This window comes from Enhydra lutris, unplaced genomic scaffold (genome assembly GCF_002288905.1).
Source record: "Enhydra lutris kenyoni isolate GAN:26980312 unplaced genomic scaffold, ASM228890v2 scaffoldscaffold18, whole genome shotgun sequence".
NCBI lineage: Eukaryota > Metazoa > Chordata > Mammalia > Carnivora > Mustelidae > Enhydra > Enhydra lutris.
Genome location: NW_019154102.1, coordinates 34,522,331 through 34,542,860, shown reverse-complemented (window position 1 = coordinate 34,542,860; position 20,530 = coordinate 34,522,331). Strand labels below are relative to the sequence as shown.

The 20,530-nt window shown below is 39.5% G+C and overlaps 1 protein-coding gene across 3 annotated transcripts in view; it reads right to left on the bottom strand.

Moving 5' to 3' along the window:
- LOC111147968 (lysine demethylase 3A) overlaps positions 1 to 8,024 on the bottom strand; it is a 52,650-nt gene extending 44,626 nt beyond the window's left edge. For all 3 annotated transcript variants that reach the window (XM_022504281.1, XM_022504283.1, XM_022504284.1), the window contains exons 1-2: positions 7,701 to 8,024; positions 153 to 308 (exon numbers count right to left, since the gene is read on the bottom strand). In XM_022504281.1, coding sequence (XP_022359989.1) covers positions 153 to 308; positions 7,701 to 7,886 — 342 coding nt within the window. In that variant the 5' untranslated portion in view covers positions 7,887 to 8,024. The remainder of the gene's footprint in view (positions 1 to 152; positions 309 to 7,700) is intronic.
- Positions 8,025 to 20,530: the final 12,506 nt, after the last annotated feature.

Below are 20,530 nucleotides of genomic sequence, written 5' to 3'. Positions count from 1 at the left end.
ACAGGGTGCCTAGCAGGACTGACTCCTCTACCTTGTCACATGTCTGTACTATTATTCTCTAGAAGCCAAATATAGGTATTACATATACATCTTGCTTGCTTCACTCATAATGCATTAAATACCCTGTTCTCATAGCCCCAAGAGGTACTCACTATTGCAGGCCACTGAACAACTCGTTCAGAAATTTCAGGAGACTTTCGTTCAGCCAAAACCAAGTTATGCTCTACTAAAAATGCTCTCCTTAGAAGGCTGTAGACTTCTATCCATCTTCTCTTCCTCCAAGATTCCCCATCAAACTCCACACACACCTAAACAGAAGTTTAAAAAAAAAAAAAAAAAAAAAAAAGGCAGATTCAATTAATGAAAATAAACACTAAAAATGCCAAAGCTGAATTATGCCCTGATTTTCTACTTGAATCTTTATCTAAATGTGCTGTTGCTCTTTCCCACTCTTACTTCCCCTTCACCGTCCACAATAAACCAATCAAACAGGTTAATCAAACAATCGAGCTTTGGCTCCCAAATAATTTTGGGAAGCAGTAGTCAAGGGTTTTGGAGGCCAGTCTCTGCCCCAAAAGTAACTTCTAGAAACCCCACACAGCAAAGAACCCCCAAGTAGAAGGTTTTTACATATGTCAGACATCAGAGCTTAGAGAATCAAAAGAAAGAAATTTGAAACCCTAAAAAAAATACTTATTGGGCATCATTGTAATTCTAAAATGACACTGTGAGTTTAAGACAACCCCCTCCCCATCAGCATAATCCACCACTTGTTCTGAATCCCTTTGGTATGCTTAGGATTTAGCTTCACAAGGCCTAGTAGACAGCACTTCCTCAACATCTCTTTCAGTTGAATAAACTGGGAGTTTGGAGTCAATGACTACTTTGCTAAATAGAGAAAACAAACAGCTGATAAACTGACCCTAGAGTTAAACTACTTCAATTTTTTATGTAAAAATCACTATTTTTATTTTACTTAAAATCCCTTTTCTTACTAAAGAGGCCTCTCAAAGAATTCGTTAACGAACACATCAACCCTGTTCATAATTTCACAATCACATCTCCCTTTCCAACCTTTAACTTAAAAAAAGGTTTAACTTCCATTCATCTGTCAGAATTCAATTAAAAAAATCCTTTCCTTTAAAAAAATAAATAAATAAATCATCCTTTCCTCAAAGAAGCCTTCCCTTACCAAAGAGCAAACTCCCTTACCCTCCAAGAAAGTTCCCCTGGTAGACTGTACTCAAATCCCTATACTTTTCCTTCCTAGCACTTACCCATACTTTGACTTATTATTTATTTGTGGCTAACTGATTCACAGAAATTTTAATAGGTCAAAATCTAATCTGTTTTCACTTACCATTGTACTTCAATGATATCCAGTCCCTGTCAGTACTCAAAACACTTGTTGAATGAATAAATTACTCTCTGAACCCGCCTCTTACTTTCTATTACTCTCAACCATTCAGCAGGTAGGACGTTCCCAACTGGTATACCACTAGTCCCAATCCCAAACCTTTTCCAGTTTTATGGCTTTATGATATCAATCTTTAAAAATTAGTGAAAATTTAAAACCCATCCTACCCTTCTCCCCCAACAGTAAAATCTGCATCCCTAACTTTCAGGCAACTTCCCCAGAGAAGTTGCGTTATCTTCTTGGTATGGCAGGCTTTTAATCTTGCAGTTATCCCAGAATCCATACAGATGGTGAGCACCTACTATGTGACAAGGCCCTGTTACACTCTCCTTGGTCCTATGCATTCCATCCATCACTATACCCAATCAAATGGTCCTTCACAGAATTGGCTGGAGCCTGCTCATCTTCTTGCCTCCCCAGCCACAGAATACAGGTCTTATGATAGCTCCCCTAAACTGGATAGTCCTGCCCCACATCACATCAACCTCAAACCCACACTAGATTTAGATGAGTTTTCCCATCTACGAGATGTAAGAGGAACGAGCTTATACAAACTACAGCACCAGAGAAATCTGGATTTGAATCCCAGCTATGTTGTAGCTTTTTTAGAATGATTTTACCTGCATAAAACAATATACATAGCATTACAAAGAAAACCAATTAGTCTGCATGCCAGGTTAAGAACCCTTGCTTAAATCTAAGCAGCCTGAAACTGGGTTTGCTAGCTCCAAAATGAAAATATTAATACCTACCCCTCACTGAATTGTTTGGTAAAATTTTAAGACAAGGTAAGTAAATTATCTGGCAAGGAGATTAAGTAGCTTTAAGACTTCCATGGTAATTCAAATCTTAATTTATCAGGGTATCAGTTCGGTTAGAATGGGGGGAAAGAAGATCCTGAACATGACTGTCCAAGAGCTACTCAGAAAGAAAGAATGAATGAATGAATTAAGATCTTTAGGGACGCCTGGGTAGCTCAGTCAGTTAAGCTGCTGCCTTTGGCTCAGGTCATGATCCCAGGGTCCTGGGATGGAGTCCTTGCTCTGCAGGGAGCCTGCTTTTCTCTCTGCCTCTGCCTGCCACTGCCGGCTTGTGTGTTCTCAGTCTCTCTCTCCGACAAATAAATAAATAAACTCTTTAAAAAAAAAAAAAAAAAGAAAGAATTAAGATCTTTAGCAGCTTTCCAAAACTTAAGCAACATCACAATTCTTATCACATCACTAATCTAGAAAGCTTATGATCAACCCAAAACCAAAATTTAGACAGGGCCCCTTCTTTATATCCCAATTCTTCAGTGATTCAAAAATTAAGTTTAACTCCTTAAAAAAACTTAGTTTATAACTTCAGAGTATTAGGTTGCATTGGTCAAATACTCACATTAACTTCACTTTGAAAAAAGGTGAACTTTTAAAAAAAACTATGAAACCAACAAACTGTAAGCCCTCCTCATACTTTCAACTGTTTCCTATCATAACTACAAATGTCTCTCATTTGTGCCTTAAAACCTAAGGCGTATGTATAAGGGATCCTCCCCCAAGCCTCCTATGCAAAAATTTCTATAAAAAGACACACGAAGGACGTCTCGGTGGCTCAGTGGGTTAAGGATCTGACTCTTGCTTGCTTTTGACTCAGGTCACGATCTCTGGGTTGTGAGACAGAGCACCGCACTGGGCTCCTGCATTAGGCATGGAGTCTGCTTGTGATTCTCTCTCTCTCTCTGTGCCCCTGCCCCAAAAGGACACCAATAAAAATTCAAATGCGGAAGAACTAAAGCGACCTGACCAAGCTTCTGCAAGCTTATTGATGTAACTAGTTCTCATTTAAATTGTGTTATTCCTCTCATGGTCCTTTGGTACACAAAGTAGATGTTATTTATGCTGTCTGATTCCAAAGGCCAAAAAGAGGCCAATTAATTATGATTTGCTCCCTACAATTTCCAAACTTACTCTTCTTTTAATAGGATATTTTATAAATGTGTACCTTATTAGCCTATTAAATATCTGGACCAGATGAATATTTCAAATTATTTCAAGTTAATTTTTCCCCAATAGAAAATCTTTTTAATACATGAGTATATATCTAATCAAGCTAACCTCAAAACCTCCCACTCTTAATTACATTAATCTCACCTAAGTATGATTAAGAAAACCATCAGAAAGGCCAAGTAGGATATTTCCAAGTTTAAAAGTAGGCACTTACAGAATGGTATGGGTTTCAGTCAAGTTTTTAATTTTATACCTATTTTATTCCCAGCACTATAATGCAGAATTCCACTCATTCCACTCTACACAAATTAGGAAATTATTTCTTTATGCTTCTGTTTATGTATTCTTACACCTAAATAAAATACTGACCTAAAATCCCACAGTCTCACATTCAATTATGGGGGTAAACGGATTTTATTACACAGGTAGGAGTTTCTCATTTTACATGGTTTGACTAGCAGCAGAATTCCAATTGTATCTAAGGCTGAAAAGTCTAGGCATTGGTCAAGCCACCCAACTGCAAAGGGAATTTTAACAGCAAGAAACAGTACACAAGAGGTGGCAAGTACTACTTATCTGCTACTTAGGGATATCCCTAAGAACTAAGATACAGCAGAAGATTCAAGTGTAAGTTACGTTCAAAGAAAGGAAACTGGAAAAGACCCAGATAAGTTGAAGAAGAAAGACATTCCCAACATGCACAATGAATGAAGCCACTTGTCTCACACTCAAATAGAAAGAGCAGGATAAAAAGACATTCTTATAACCATACTAATAAAGATTTGTTGTTATTCTAGAGCAAGAGGATGCCACTGCTCCATTAGCAGATTATTTCTAAAACTGCTTTTCAATGTAGAGTAATTGTGATTTCTTCCATTTATTCATTCAAATATTTCAGCAAATACTACATGCCACGTAGTGTTCTAAGTGCTAAAGATTTAAAGGCCCACAAAACACAGTGCTTTAATCTCACTCTACCTGAATATTAAAGCCCAGTGTTTAAGATCTAGAGATGAACTTAGGCAAGTTAATTAATTTCTTCAAGCCTCAATTTCTAACACTAAAAAATGTGGTTCACCATCTAGAATATTTGTGAGAATTAAATAAAATGCCATATAATAAGCATTTAATCATTATTAGGTCTTCACCCTGTCTTTTTGTAATCAACAACTAGACACATTATATCTGAGTGAGTGACTTTGTTATAAAGTCTCTTTCGAGGCGAAACAAAGTTAACAAGCCTTGGCCTCATTAACATCATCCTCAACAAACAGCAAATCAGTCTAGACAAACTTGTACTTCTAATACCAAACCAGCTGCATACACCTGAATTTTATTCATTTATATTCGTCTTAGATCTCAGTCCCACTCCACCTCCCAAAACTTAATACATTAAGCCCGACTGTAAGCATGGTCTTCGTTACTTACTAGCTCCCGCCTGCATTTCCCCAAGCACAATTTGGTTCCAGTTTTTTGAAATTCTATGTTTTTGCTAATACAATATGCCCTTAAAATTTAAACCATCTGGTACTCAATGAAGAAACATAATGACAGGGCACCTGGGTGGCTCAGTCAGTTAAGTGCCTGCCTTCAGCTCAAGTCATGATCCAAGGGTCCTGGTATCGAGTCCCACATTGGGCTCCCTGCCCTGCAGGGAGTCTGCTTCTCCCTCAACCCCTACTCCCACTCATTTTCTCAATCTCTCTCCTCTCTCAAAAAAATTAAATCTTAGGGGCTGCCTGGGTGGCTCAGTGGGTTAAGCCTCTGCCTTCAGCTCAGGTCCTGATCTCAGGGTTCTGGGATCGAGTCCCACATCGGGCTCTCTGCTAGGCAGGGAGCCTGCTTCCTCCTCTCTCTCTCTCTCTCTCTCTCTGCTTGTGATCTCTCTCTCTGTCAAATAAATAAAATCTTTTAAAAAAAATTAAATCTTAAAAAAAAAAAAAAGGAAACAATGACAAGTCATGGTTAGATAAAAGAAATCAAGTAATTTGTACCTTACATGAAGACTGAATTACAAAGTCTGCAAGTAAGCCAAAAATATAGTTAAAATTGTTCTTCAAATGAAAATCCCTTGAGGTGTCAGGGTGGCTCAGTGGGTTAAGCCTCTGCCTTTGGCTCAGGTCATGATCCCAGGGTCCTGGGATCAAGCACCTCATTGGGCTCTCTGCTCGGTGGGGAGCCTGCTTCCCCCTCTCTCTCTGCCTGCCTCTCTGCCTACTTGTGATCTCTGTCAAATAAATAAATAAAATCGTAAAAAAAAAAAAAAAAAGAAAATCCCTGTTTATCTTCAGGTGAGGCACCTTAGTGCAAAGGAGAAGATACAGCCAAACCTGGATTCAAATCCTCCCTCCATCACTGAGTAGCTAATTACACAAATCTGGACAAGACTCCTTTCCCAAACCTATCTTCTCATTCTAAAAACAAGATACTACCACCACCTCAAAGACTGGGGGTGGCAAAAAAGTGGAGATTAAAAATACCCGAAAAGGACCTCCTGGACTGCCTTCCTAATTCAACGGGTCTATAATTAGGTCCTGCTGGAGAAGAAAACACTTCTACTCTGTCATCATCTGCCAAAAAACTAAAGACTTAAATCTAGTTTCCATTCAAATCAGATAAAACCAAACACACGAGAAACTTTTACTTGGCAGGTTAAAATAAACCACAACAACTACAACTGAAATCTGGTACACAGAGCCCACTTTATGGAAAAAGATTATTAGCCTGAAACAAACAGGTTGGCCATCTTTTTACTACACCACTTTCCTTATATAACAGCAAAACCCGGTTTGCTGGGAGGAATGAAGAGGAGAAAAACCAAACTTCACAGTGTATGACAGGAGTCCTTTTGTGGCACAGGGAGCATAAAGGTAAAGACGGTGGGCTCAAGTATCAAAACTTCTCGGGTAGAACATGGGCTATGCCAATTTCTAGGATTATGACTTTGGTAAAATACTTAATCTCCCCCAATCCTAATAGTTCTGTCTGTAAAATGCAGCAGTATTAGGACTTACTCCCGAAGAGATGCAGTAAGGACTGATAAGATCATGGCAATGAAGTGTTCAGCAGGATGCCTGGCATGTGGCTAAGTGCTCAACAGTCACTCCTCCTTTTCAACATGAAGACAAGGCACACTGGAAGCTTTAAAAACATATGACCAGATATCCTTTTTCAACAACCCTTTGCAGACTAAACTGGTTTGGGCATATACTCTCACCTTAAAGTGTCTAAATGAACAGTGTGTCAGAAATCAACATGTATGCAACTGCCAATGCTAAAATTTGTTCCCCAATTGGAACACCGTTTTCAAGAAAAAGCAGTAACGATCCAGTGAAGATGACAAAACATATCCACTACCCAGGGTGGAAATCTCTTCTAACAAGCTTCCTTCAAGTTATTACCACTTTGCAGTCTTTGTTAGGGACCTTTCTCCAGTTATTTTTTGCACAAAGGAGTCTCTGTTGGTAGAACAGCTCCTTTACTGGTTGTTCCCAAACAATCCTTTGCCACCAATACTTCTATTAGGAAGTACAATTAGAATTCATCTCTCTTTGAAAAGATCTAACTGAAAAAGGTTCTCATTGTCATTCTGATTAAAAATCACTGTCCACACTTGTTCCCGTTTCTCTCCCTCCGCCCCCCCCCCAGGTGGAATATTTCAAAGCCAGTCCTCTAACACACCATATAAGGGGTTGGCCCCACCCCTGCCCTCCATATATGGTCAAAGCCCACACCTACCCACAGGCTCATCACAGGCGACCAGGAACCCATTTCCACCCTGACCCACCATATACGGACAAGTACCCACCCTAATATGCCACACAGAACTAAGCTCCTCCCTCTTCACTCACTTCTTTTCTATCAAGTCTGAAAGTTTAACAAGTTGGGTGAAGAAATTAAGAGGAGCAAACAAAAAAAACCACCTGGAAGCGCTAGCCCTCAATTCTTAATGATTCCTAACATCACCTACTTGACCAATCTAATATTAACAATACTCCCCCTTTGCAGAAATAATCATACAGTCCTCGTAGGGCACAGCGTGGGCAGTAACGAAGCGTGTCTGAGCAACCCCAAGGCCGTCATTAAACACAGGCAACTGTAGGCCAAACACAAACACACCTCGGTTCTACACAACCGTTTCAAAGACTTCCAAGGTCTAGTTTTCTGCACCTTCAGATCAGATGCCAACTTTCTGGTCGCCCTTTTCAGAAGAGGGGAGGAGGCCCCCCCACTGACTTGTCTCGTTACCAAGGTAACTACAAAACGTCCGACAGCTGAAGCCCAGGAGCGGATTTTACCTTCAGGTCCTTCTTGGTAACGTCGGTGTGGGAGACGGCTCGAATGGTCCCCGAAAGCCAGGGCCACTCGGCGACGCGCTCCACGTCCCAGCTGTCGTGGCTGCCTTCGCTGCCGTCGGCTGCGGACAGACTGAGGAATCGCTTCCCCACCAATACTGGCCAACTTTCTCCGAGCGTGAGCACCATGGTTTCCACGCCTGCAGGAAGGGCTCCTCCCTGCAAAAATACAAATACAAAATGCAACGGGGGCTGTCGGTGGGAGGAGGTCGGGAAGAGAGGACGCGGGGGAAGCGGGGGCGGAGGGATGGGTCCCAACCCAGCTCGGAGCACCAGATCCCAGGCGGCCGCGACGGCGGCGGGTGCGAGGGAGGACCCAACACCCGATATCTGCACGCGCCCTCCCCCGCCCCCCGAATCCCTCCCCCACCGCAAACACGGGCCCAAGCGCCGCGTGACCCCCGTTCTCCCAAGTTTCGCTTTTTCAAAAGCTTAAAACCTGAACGCAGAGGGAGTGAGGGGAGAATTATTCTACAGCTTAAGTGGATTTTAAAGTGCTCGCCCCCCACCCTGGGAAAGAAAAGGCCAGAAGCGAGGGCCCGTCCGGGGCAGCCGCGTCCCCGCCCCGGGCGGCCCCGCGGGAGGGGCGAGCCCGCGGTTCCGCACTTGCCCCGCCGCCCCGCCCCGACACAGCGCTTTCCCGGCGGCCGACCCCCGGGCGTCCCTCGCCCCGGCCTGCGCCACGGTGCGGGGGCGACACGGCCGCGGGCTCGGCGCCTTCATCTTTCTTCCTCCTCTCCCCTCAGCCGAGGCCGCGGCGCTCTTACCCCGCCTCCTGCCTCCCTGAGTCACCGGCGGCAGCCGCCGTTTCCAGCCGCCCAGCTCTAGCTCTGACTTGGTTCAAGAGCTCTCACAAGACACGCACAGCCTCTCGGGTCCGCCCCCTCGGAGCCGCTTCCGCCCCTCATTGGCCTAGTCCAAGAAGCTGGGCGAGGCTCGTGGGTAAATAGCCTATCGCCATTGGCCGGCCTGGAGCAGGCGGGGCGAGAGAAAAAAACAATTCCTTGGCTGCCTCCTCCCTCTCCCCTCCCCCTTCCGACTCCCGGACGACCCCCATTAGGTTAAAGTACACAGAGCGTAAGCGAGAGATCCCTCCGCCACAGCCATTCTTTCCATTTGTTGCCTACGGTATGCAAAAAAGTCCCGCGAAATCGCTTATCAACTTTATCGCCCAGAAAAAAATTGCAGGGGTGCAAAGATAAGACTGAGTGACGAGCCCCAGGATTGTATGTGCCTATTGGATTGCTCTTCAATTGCGTAGGCTGTCGACGGAAGATGGGCTTTCCACTTGGCGGAAGAATCTCACAGGAAAGGGGTGAGGGCGCCGCAGAGTCAGCGGGGGAGGGAAGGGACGGGAACGTGCGGTTTCAAGCGTACTCAGCTAGAGGGAGGAGCCACTGGGCTCTGGAGGCTCTTGCGCAGGCGCTTCGCAGAGCAGAGGCTGGAGTTTGGGCTGCTGGGCGAAATGGCCGCGGGAGGCGCAGGCGCACGTGGTGTTATTCGTGGAACCTCTAAAGTCCGCCATTTTGAAGGAAAAATGAAGAAAGGCATGGAGTCATTGGGAAATGACGTTCTTCGAATCTAGAGCAAAAGAGGACGTTCAGTACAATGCAGAATGGGATTTTTTTTATGTAAAGGGAAGTTGAGAAGATGTTCTGAGTCTTATATAGAAATTGAAAAACTAGATGAAGGCCATAATGATGCAAGAAATATGAAGAGGTGACTTTGAAGGACAAAGGAGATAAAAGATGATTGTGTCTTTTGGACCTGAAGTTTTTTGGTTGAATAAAGAAGAAATGGAATGAAGGAATTGAGGACCTCTTACTTAAAGGCTAGAGCTTGACATGGCATCACATTTAATCCTCAAGATTAAATGAAAATTAAGTGAAGAATGCAAAGTCCCAATTTTACAAGTGTGAAAACTGAGAATCAAAAAAATTTCAGAAAGGGATTATAGATAACAGTGTTGAGTTTTAACATATATATTCTGAATGTGTGACACTAAGTAAAATTTAAAATCTAAATATAAACACTGAAAAATTAAATTTATTTATAATTTGCATACCATTATAAAGGGGAGTGGGGAATGGAACAAAGAAAACCTATCCAGTCCAACAAAAGTTGGGAATGAAAACAAGAAAAGAAAAAGAAACTTGATGGAAGTATAATAAATAGAAAAAAATAAGACGAGAAAAATAAGTCCAAACATCAGTATTTACAATAAATATAAATGGGTTAATTTTACTCATAAATTAAGAAGACACACTTAATTTTTTAAAAATCCGGTGTAACTTGACCAAAGGGAAACTCCAACAATGACACAGAAAGCTTGAAAATAATTAAGTTAAAAGATTTACTAATTAAATGGTGATAGAAGGAAAGCAATAAAGCAATGTTAATATTGAAAAGAAAAGCATCAAAAGAGAAAAAGGACTTTATATTAATAAAGAATAAAGTCCAAAAGATAATATACACTCTTAAACTATTGTCACTCTGAGAACATAGCTAAGACTAAATATTAGGATTATGGGAAGTTTTTGACAATTTGTAATAGAAGCAGAAGATACAAATATATCTACCCCATAAATAGGCATCTCCAATTTTAAAAATAAGTGGGGGTATGAGGACTTTGATTACATAATTGTTAATTTGAAAAACAAGGGGCTAAGTTCTACCAAGGTTCAAAGAACATGTAATTCCTATGTTGTATTTGTGGTTCCAGAACATAGGAAAGATGAAAAAATACCTGAAGCACTTTTTATTCAAGATTTTATTTCTTTATTTGACAGAGTGAGAGCACAAGCAGGAGAGCAGCAGGCAGAGCAGGAGGGAGAAGCAGGCTCCCCGCTGAGGAGGGCGCTCATTGCAGGGCCGGATCTCAAGACCCTGGGATCATGACCTGTGCCAAAAGCAGACAATCAGCTGAGCCACCCAGGGCGACCCTGAAGCATTTTTTAAAACTTGGAAAACCCTATTATCAAATCTGACTCAGGAGAATACAAAATAGGAAAAGTTTATGCCAATGAGGGTCATGAATGTAAATGGAAATTTATAAATAAAATATCAGCAAATTGGGGTGCTTGGGTAGCTCAGTCAGTTAAGCAGCTGCCTTCAGCTTGAGTCATGATCTCAGGGTCCTGGGATTGAACCCAGAGTTAGGATCCCCGCTCAGGGGGGAGTCTTCTCCCTCTCCTTCCACCTCTTCTCCAGTTTGTGTGTGCACTTGCTCTCTCAAATAAATAAATAAAATCTTTTTTTAAGAGCACATCAAACTAAAGTCATTATTTTTAAAAAATAATCACGTTGGTTATTTAGGATTATATGAATACACAAGGATATTTCAAGATTAGAAAATTACTGCAATACACCAAAACAGGTTAAGAGAAAAATCATATGTTCATTTTAGTGGAGGCTAAAAAGACCATACATTCATATTGAACACTGAACTGCCTAGAATGTTAGGAATGTTAAGAGACACACATATTTAATACTAATTATTTTTTTAAATAATGTTAAAGTTCCCAGAAACCTAAGAATATAAGATATCTACCCTAGAAAAACATCCAGGTATGTGAACTAGGAGACATTAATAAGTTTGTTCATTTCAACATTGTTTCTGGTTGTGAAAGTTCAAAATAATCTAAATGTACTTTATTTGGGAAATGAATAAGTAAAGTGAATAAATGGAGTGTGACACATCTAATAGAAAGCTGTAGAGCATTTGAAAATAAGTGAAATATATTTCTATTTTTTTAATGAAATATATTTTGATGTACCAAGAAGGATAGATTAGCAAAACACATTTTGGATGAAAAAGAAAGTTACATTTGGTAATATTTGAAAATGTACACAAATAACACTATATATGTTCTATGAAACATACTTAAACTCATGATAATAGTTACTGGTATTGGTCAAAAGTGATTTAGCATTATTTGTAATTCTCTTGTTTTTATAAAGCAAATGTATTCAAATGTTACTTACAAAAGTTAATTTTTTTTAAGCTTTATTTATTTGTCTTAGAGAGAGAGCATGATCAGGAGGAGAGGCAGAGGATGAGAGAGAATCCACGAGTAGACTCCCCTGCAATTGTAGAGCCCAACATGGGGCTGGATCCCAGGACTCTGAGATCATGACCTAAGCCAAAACCAAGAGTTGGCCACCCAAATGACTGAGCCTGCCAGGTGTCCCTGAAAGTTAATTTCCAAATCCTCTGAACAGTATCTACTACATTAACACACAAGAACATTTGTGCCAAATTGTTAGGGCTAAGAGTCCAAGAGGTGGTGCAATAAAAGATCAAACAAAAATCAAAAGAATTCCTATTTCCTAAGCATCAATTAGAACATACAATAGAAAAAAAAAAAAAAAGAAACCATCTATGACCCTGAAAACTGAAACTACCTAAGGAAAAAAAACATGAGATGAAATCAATAAAATGTATATGAAGAAAACTGTAAGACTTTCCTGACAGGCATAAAAGAAGATTTGAAAAGTTCTGTCTCCTTAATATGACTTCGTAAAAATATCATTTCTTCTTACAGTTAACTACAATATCAATGAATGAAAGATTCAAAACACAAATATAAAATTGTTGAGAACACAGAAAGAGATCCATGTATATATAAAAATTATTTTATGATCAACAGATATTTCAAATGAGTGTAAATAAACTATTCAATATATGTTTCAGTGTCTATTGGTTATATGGATCAAAGAGCTAAATAAAAATAATTAAAATTTCTTTCCCTTTCCTTCCCCCTCCTCTTTCCCTTCCTTTTCCTGAACATTTCAGTCCTAAAGGCAGTAGGACTGCAGACCAAAGCACGTTTTCATAAGAACAGGCTGCCTGGCATGGAATGATTAAACTAGAAAGATTAAGGAGTTGTAGCCTCACATTGGGAGGGAGAGCTCAAGTGAGGTGAGAAGGGTAGACACACAGAAGATGACCAACAGGGGTACCTGGGAGGCTCAGTGGGTTAAAGCGTCTGCCTTCAGCTCAGGTCATGATCCCAGGGTCCTGGAATCAAGCCCTGCATCAGGCTCTCTGCTTGGCAGGGAGCCTGCCCGCTCCCCAGCCCCCCACACCATGCTCTCTCTCTGCCTGCCTCTCTGCCTACTTGTGATCTCTGTCTGTCAAATAAATAAATAAAACCTTTTAAAAAAAAGAAGAAGAAGATGACCAACAAAGAACATCTAGAGCCCAAATGAGGTGAGGAGGGCACCCATGAATGGGAGTCACCTAGTGTGGTATGTGAGAGTCCAACAAGGATGGAGAGACTCCCCACATTGTGGGAAAGCCTGGCACAGGGTATTAGAGCCTAAGGAAGGTGAGGAGAGCATTCGTACAGGGACCTGCAAAGGACAATGAAAAGACCAAGAGAGATGTTTTAAGCAGGAGGAGAACTAGGGGACCAGTGCATTCTGAAAGGAGGCAGGAGAGAATTCCAATTTGGAGAACTATTCAGAGAGATCAAAGGATGTGCTAAGTTCAAGGCAGATAAAGAACTGAGAAACAGGTTATTGACATTTCCAACAAATATATTTTAGCCTAGAGGTATTATCAGAAATCACTTCTACTGGTTAATAACCTCCAGCATATACATTCCAGCCAAAATCCTGTCACTAACCAGTTGAGTTGAGTTTTACCCCAAAGGACATCAGAAGTTTCTAAAAGACTTTAAGAAAGTTAGCAACTAGTAATTTGGAATTTGTTAGGACCTTAATTCCTCAACTGCAAAACAATTAGAATATAATATTTTCTGTCTAAATCTCCTTTCCCAGTACACCTGGATGGTGCAGTCAGTCAAGCATTAGATTCTAGGAGCACCTGGGAGGCCAACTCTGCTAAGCAACTGACTCTTGGTTTCAGCTCAGGTCATGAACTCAGGGTCATGAGATTGAGCCCCCCATCAGGCTCCATGCTCAGCATGGAGTCTGCTTGGTATTCTCTGTACTTCTCCCTCTGAACCTTCCCCTGCTTTCTACAGTAAATAAATAAAGCTTTTTAAAAAATCAGACTCTCAATTTCAGCTCAGGTCATGATTTCAAGTTCATAAGATCAAGCCCTGCATCAGCTTTTCCTTGGGTATGGAGCCTATTAAGATCTCTCTCCCTCTCTCTCTGCCCCACCACCACACTGTTCATGGGTGTGCACACATTCTCTCTAAAAAAAATAAAAATAATAAAAAGTCTTCTTTCCTTTCCTTAAATAGCACAAGAATGGTGTATTTGTGTGAAAATGTAAATATCTTATGCTATTTGTTAATGCAGTGCACCTGTGACAATAAAGCAAGCAAAGCATCAGTATTAAGTAAGCTCCTTGCTTCTTTTTTATAAGGACTTTTTCTGTTCACTTACATTTAGAGAAATGCACAGGTCATAAATGAACAGTTTCATTTGTTCTACCAAGACCAACATCCATATAACCTACACCCAAATAAAATTAGAACACAGCCATACCCGTTTGTTTATGTTTTATCTATGAACAATTTCATGCTACAATGGTAAAGTTGAATAGTTGCGCTAGAGACCATATGATCCTCAAAGTCTAAAATATCTACTCTCCATCTCCTTACAGAAAAGGTTTGCCAAACACTGATAAGAGCATTCCATCACGGGGCACCTGGGTGGCTCAGTAGGTTAAAGCCTCTGCCTTCGGCTCAGGTTATGATCCCAGGGTCCTGGAATCAAGCCCCACATGGGGCTCTCTGCTCAGCGGGGAGTCTGCTTCCCTTCTCTCTCTGCCTGCCTGTCTGCCTACTTGTGATCTCCATTCTGTCAAATAAATAAATAAAATCTCTTAAAAAAAAAAAAAAAAAGAACATTCCATCACCCCTGAATATTCTAAGTGTTCCTCTCAAGTCAATACTCCTGCCCAGAGTAATCTTTGTTCCAACTTCTATCCCTATAAATTGGCTTTGCCTGTTCTTGAATTTTATTTAAATGACATAATACAATATGTACTCTTGTGCCTAGTTTCCTTTATTCAGCATGTTTCTGAGATCCATCCATGTGATTACAGCTATAAGATGTTGATTCCCTTTCATTGCTAGTTAGTATTCCATTGTCTGAATATGCCGTAGTTTCTATATCCATGGTCTGTTGATCAATACCCGAAGTTTTCAGTTCTTGCTTATTATGAGCAATATAATTATGAATATGTTTGACTTTAAGTCCACTAAGTTTTATTTTTGTCTGTTTTACCTGTTCTGCCCTTATATTTTCTAATATTTTAACTCTGCTATTCCACATTCCTTCCTTCAAAGCCAGCTTTCTATCTAATATAATTTACCTTCAGCCTAATGAAGTTTTAAAATAGATTAACAATTTTTTTAGTGATTTAGATAGCCCAAGGACCAAAGGAATAATGTAATAATGTTCACTGTGCAATTCTGCTCCCTATAATACTAAGCCAAGATTGATATATACTCCACTTAGTTTCATTACATGTTTCCATGTGTGTGATTTGATCAACAAGAAGAAAATATGTACACAATGTTAAACTGTTTTTCTGTTTTGTTTTTAAAAGCAGCTCAATGATCCGTGGAGTATGTACACTATAGAGAACATAAGGGGAAAAATACAAAATGGTACTTAACACTGATGTCAGGATTCATCTCATGGTTACAACTAATAATATTAATTTTTGCATTGTTCATTTTGCTTTAGAGCATATATCAAAGCCATCAATTTAACTAGAGGCATAGAAGCAATACAAACACAATTTTATGAGGAATACTTTTCATAAATAACAATGCATTCAAAAATATTGGAAACTGAGTAACAGTGCTGCTTTATTTTTTGACTTAATGGAATGAGAGAAGAACAACATTCAACCAGGAATGATTATACTGATAGTAAAGCTCTTAAATATGTCTTCCTTTCCCTTTGTGCTTACTACAAGCTAAGGAATGTTCTGTGAGGATTCATTACGAGAAAAATGTCAGTCACAGCTTTAAGACCTTACTTTGGAAGGAGCTAATAGAAAGCAAATTGGAAGGTGAGGCTTCATTTTTGTTTTAATAAGTGATCTTAATTTTTCTTCTTATAGAAAAAGTTTAGTTTAATATAAATATACCCAAACCATTAATTTCTGCAGCATTCAGATAGAACCCAGTACTTCTTTTATACTAATGAACTTTTTAGATCTTGCAGTACAGATCCATAGATGTTATTTCAGCTTTTGTCTGTTTAAAAACTCTTAATTTCACCCTCATTTTTGAAGGATATTTTTGCTAGCTATAGAATTCAGGATTGACAGGATTTTTTTTTTTTTTCATTTAAAATTCATTTAAAGATGCCAACATATTATCTCTTGGTCTCTTTGAATTATTTAAGAGAAGGTCAAGACCAGGACTAAGGTAAGAGATGTGAGGCATTTGCTGAGGTACACGATGGGATAGGATCTATGAATGCTGTGCTGAGCTATTTTGGAACCTGAGGCAGAAGGAAAAATCGGTAATACCATCTCTGTCATTATTTAAAATTTTTAGATTTTGTTTATTATGGATTTTTCACATAACTTTGAGTTTCATAAATACTGCACTAAAATGTTATTTATTAAAATTGCTGAGTTTTTTGGGCACCCCTTTTTTGTGCCAAGGATAATTTCCTCATTTGCCTCATTGGTCTCACCTTAGTCCTGAACCTTTGGTATGAGAATGTTTAACAGGACTTACATTCTGAGTGTCTGGAAGTTTTGTCTTCCTTTTCTTATTTCCCCACATGTGTCAGCAGATCCCAAATGACTGTATTTCAGGGATCCTGTTGAAAGCTTTTCTAACTCCTCCAAGCAGCAGATACTGCCTGATAATCAGTGTAAGGCTGGGAATGCTTGTGAGGTTTCTTCAGGGGGGATCTCTCAGCTTATCTCTCCCCAGTGGGCAAATTCTGGACTGCATACTCAATGTAAGGCCCAGAGTGATTCTTCATTCTCTTACTTCACCTTCAGACATCAACATGCCTAACACATCTGGGCCTCAGAGAGTGTCTCTCTAGTAACCGGTCTTAACCTTTCTTCTGAGGAGTCAGCAAAAAGGTCTATGGAGAAGAGTTGGGAGTTTAGTTCAGACTCCCCTGTGTGTTCACATTCCAGGAATTCTAAACTGCACTATCATTCTAGACCACATCCTGCCTTTAAAATTCATCTAAAATTCAGCTTTGTTCTTCTTGCCTACATCCACAGATGCTCCCTTCTGTTGTTTCTTCTATTCTACCATGAGTGAAATCATGATCCGTGATATCACAAGTAGGTTCCTTTCTCCTAAGAAGGCTTGCCACTTCATAGATTTTCACATACGAGTTTTCTTTGGGAGCTTCTAATGGACTTAACCATGATTCTGTGGATTACGCAGCTCACTCTCATCATTACAGTGGGAAAACATTCTCTTGAAGATTTCTACATCTAAAGTAGAAAGCAAAAGGCAACTTTGTGTGCTTTTATTACTCTTTCAATAACAACTGGGCTGACTCTGATCCAGTGTTTGAATCTTTTGGCCCTTGGATAACCATGATCTCTGATACACCTGCCTTTGACTTAGTCTTGACCCCAATCTTTATACATTCACTGCATTTAAATTAGGCATGCCTACCTTCTCATTCAAAGATCCTGCCTGGGATTTTTCTATCCTTTCTTATTTTTCTTTGAATCTATACATACTAGTACTAATTACTAGCAGTTGCTTAATACATATTGATCTGACCCTTGACAATTTGAATCTATTGCTCCCAAATTCCTTGCTCATTCCTCTTCCATGTATATTCTGAACCAACATCCTTCTTTATACAGCTCTCTCCAGATTATCTGAATCCTTCCCTTTTTCTCTGTCATGCTCAGGATCCATTTACAGCTTAGTGGACATGACCAGGCATGGCTGAGAGGAACCAGAGATACCAGGCAGATCCATGCTGTCAGCAGATATGCCAGGCAGATTTCTTAGGTGAACACAGCATAACCACAGAAAAGTCTGCACACATACACACAAGAGGAAAAATCAGAGAGGCTTGGCATTCAAAGACAGGGCATAAAGACCTGGAAAGAAAAAAGGGATAAGGCTGGACTATATGTCTAAATGAACTGTGTCGAATTCACCAGTGAAGTCAGCAAGTCTTTGGGTTTTCTTTGCTGGTTTTTGATTACTGATTCAATTGATCTCTTTACTTATTATAGGTCTGTTCAGGTTTTATATTTCTTCTTCAGTCAATTTTAGTGACTTGTATGTTTCCAGGAACTTGTCTATTTCATGTAGGTTATCTAATTTGTTGGTGTATGATTGTTCATAGTATTTTCTTATAATTCTTTCTATTTATTTTTTTAAGATTTTATTTATTTATTTGATGGAGAGAGAGAGATCACAAGTAGGCAGAGAGGCAGGCAGAGGAGGCAGGATCCTTGCTGAGCAGAAAGCCTGATGTTGGGCTCGATGCCAGGACCCTGAGATCATGATCTGAGCTGAAGGCAGAGGCTTAACCCACTGAGCCACCCAGGCACCCCATCTCTTCTTATTTCTGTAAGGTTGATACTAATATCTCCACTTTCACTTCTAATTTTATTAATTGTGTCTTTTCCCCCCATTGGTTAGTGTAGCTAAAGGTTTGTCAAATTTGTTGCTATTTTTCAAAGAACCAACTTTTGGGGTCATTAACTCTCCCTATTATTTTTCAAACATTTATTTTAATGATCTCAAATCTTTATTATTTTCTTCCTTCTGCTAGCTTTGGATCTGGTTTGTACTCTTTTTCCTAATTTCTTAAGGTGTACAATTATTGAGATCTTTTAGTTCCCTCTGTGCAGTTTTTGCTGCATGTCATAAGTTTCGGTACGTTGTGTTTTTGTTTTCATTTGTCTCAAAATATTTCCTGATTTCCCTTGTGATTTCGTCTTTGACCCAGTGATTATTTAAGAGTATTACTAATTCATACTTCATAAATTTTCTTGTTTTTTGTTTGTTAATGATCTATAATTTTTTTCAGTTGTGGTCAAAGAACATGCTTTGTATGGTTTCAATGCTTTTAAATTTATTGAGACACTTTGTGACTGCTGCTGATCTGGGAAGTGGGGGATGGTAGGTAGGTAAGTAGAAGTGCCAAACAATGCTATATTACAAAAATTTAGTGGCTTACTTCTGCATTTAGCATTCCTCTGTTTGTTATCTGGTTTTTAACATGTTCTAGAGTTCTGTAAAGTTCATTCACACAATTTTTACAAACATAATCATTGTTTTTTTTTTTAAAGATTTTATTTATTTATTTGACAGTGTGTTTGAGAGAGAGATCACAAGTAGGCAGAGAGGCAGACATGGCGGGGGGGGGGGGCAGTCTCCCTGCTGAGCAGAGAGCCCAATGCAGGGCTCGATCCCAGAACCCTGGGATCATGACCCGAGCTGAAGGCAGAGGCTTAACGCACTGAGCCACCCAGGCACCCCCATAATCATTGTTTTAAAAGAAGAAGAGAGTTTTAAACCTCCTTACTTTGCTACTGTCAGTCCTTTATGATATTTTGATTTTCATGCATCTTACTTTTCCATATGTCATAAGCTCCAAAATACATTTTTATTATTTTGTTTAAATTATCTATTAAAGAAATTAACATAATAAGAAAAATCCTTAATGTTACCCACATAGTTACCATTTCTGGGGCTTTTCATTCCTTTATGTCTATCCAGGTTTCCATTTGGCATATATCTTTTTTTTCCTGCCTGTAGAACTTCCTTTAACATTTCTTATAGTGTGGCTATGCTGGTGAGTTTAAGTAGTTTGATTATCATGTGCCTTGAGATAGTCTTCTTCATGTTCTTATGCTTGGAGTTGCTGAGCTTCTTGGAGCTGTAGATTTACAATTTTCAAATAATTTGAAACAACTAGTTATTACTTCAAATTCTTGTTTGTATGTTTGTTTGTTTTCCTCTCTATCTTCTTTCTCTTACTCCAATTGAACATATATTGGGCCACCTGAAGTTGTCCCACAGCTATCCGATGCCCTATTAAATAGTTTTTTCAGTATTTTCACTCTGTTTTATTTTAGGTCATTTTTATTGCTATGTCTTCCAGCTTACTAATTTTTCTTCTGAAGGGTCTAGTCTGCTGCTAATCTCTTCCCTGGTGGTATTTTTTGTTTCAGACATTGGTTTTTATTATCTCTAGAAGTTTAATTTGGGTCTTTTGCATATTTTCCATGTCTCTCCCTCACATGTTTCTGCTTTCCTCTACCTTCTCTATCATATGGATATATTGGTAATAACTGTTTTAATGTCCTTGTCTACTGATTCTATCATCCATGATATTTATGGGTCTGTTTCAGTTGGTTGATTTTTCTTCTCATTGTAAATAATATGTCTGGTGGTTTTTGATGTTGTGAATTTTGCTTTGCTTGGTCCTAGATATTTTTTGTATTCCTAAAATAGTACTGAGCTTTGTTATAGTGTTTCATCACACTATTGAGGCAATTAGTTTAAGGCTTATATTGTTCTTCTGCGATCTTTACCTAACACCCCATGAATGGTTCTATATTCTACTCTACCCTGTACAATCATTGGCTATTCCTGGCTCTCTGGAAGCTCTGGTGATAGTGTTCCTTTCAGACAGTTATTTCCCTAGTTTGGGGTAGATTACTTACCCATATGCCCTGAGTATTTAGAGCATTTAGCTAACCACTTTGAAGTGAACCTTTTACAGTTATCTGGAACTTTTTCTTTGTGCAGGTCTTTCCCTTCTGGTAAGAAGCTCAATGAATTCTAGCTGCCTTGGCCTCCCCAATCTCCCAAGACTCTCTG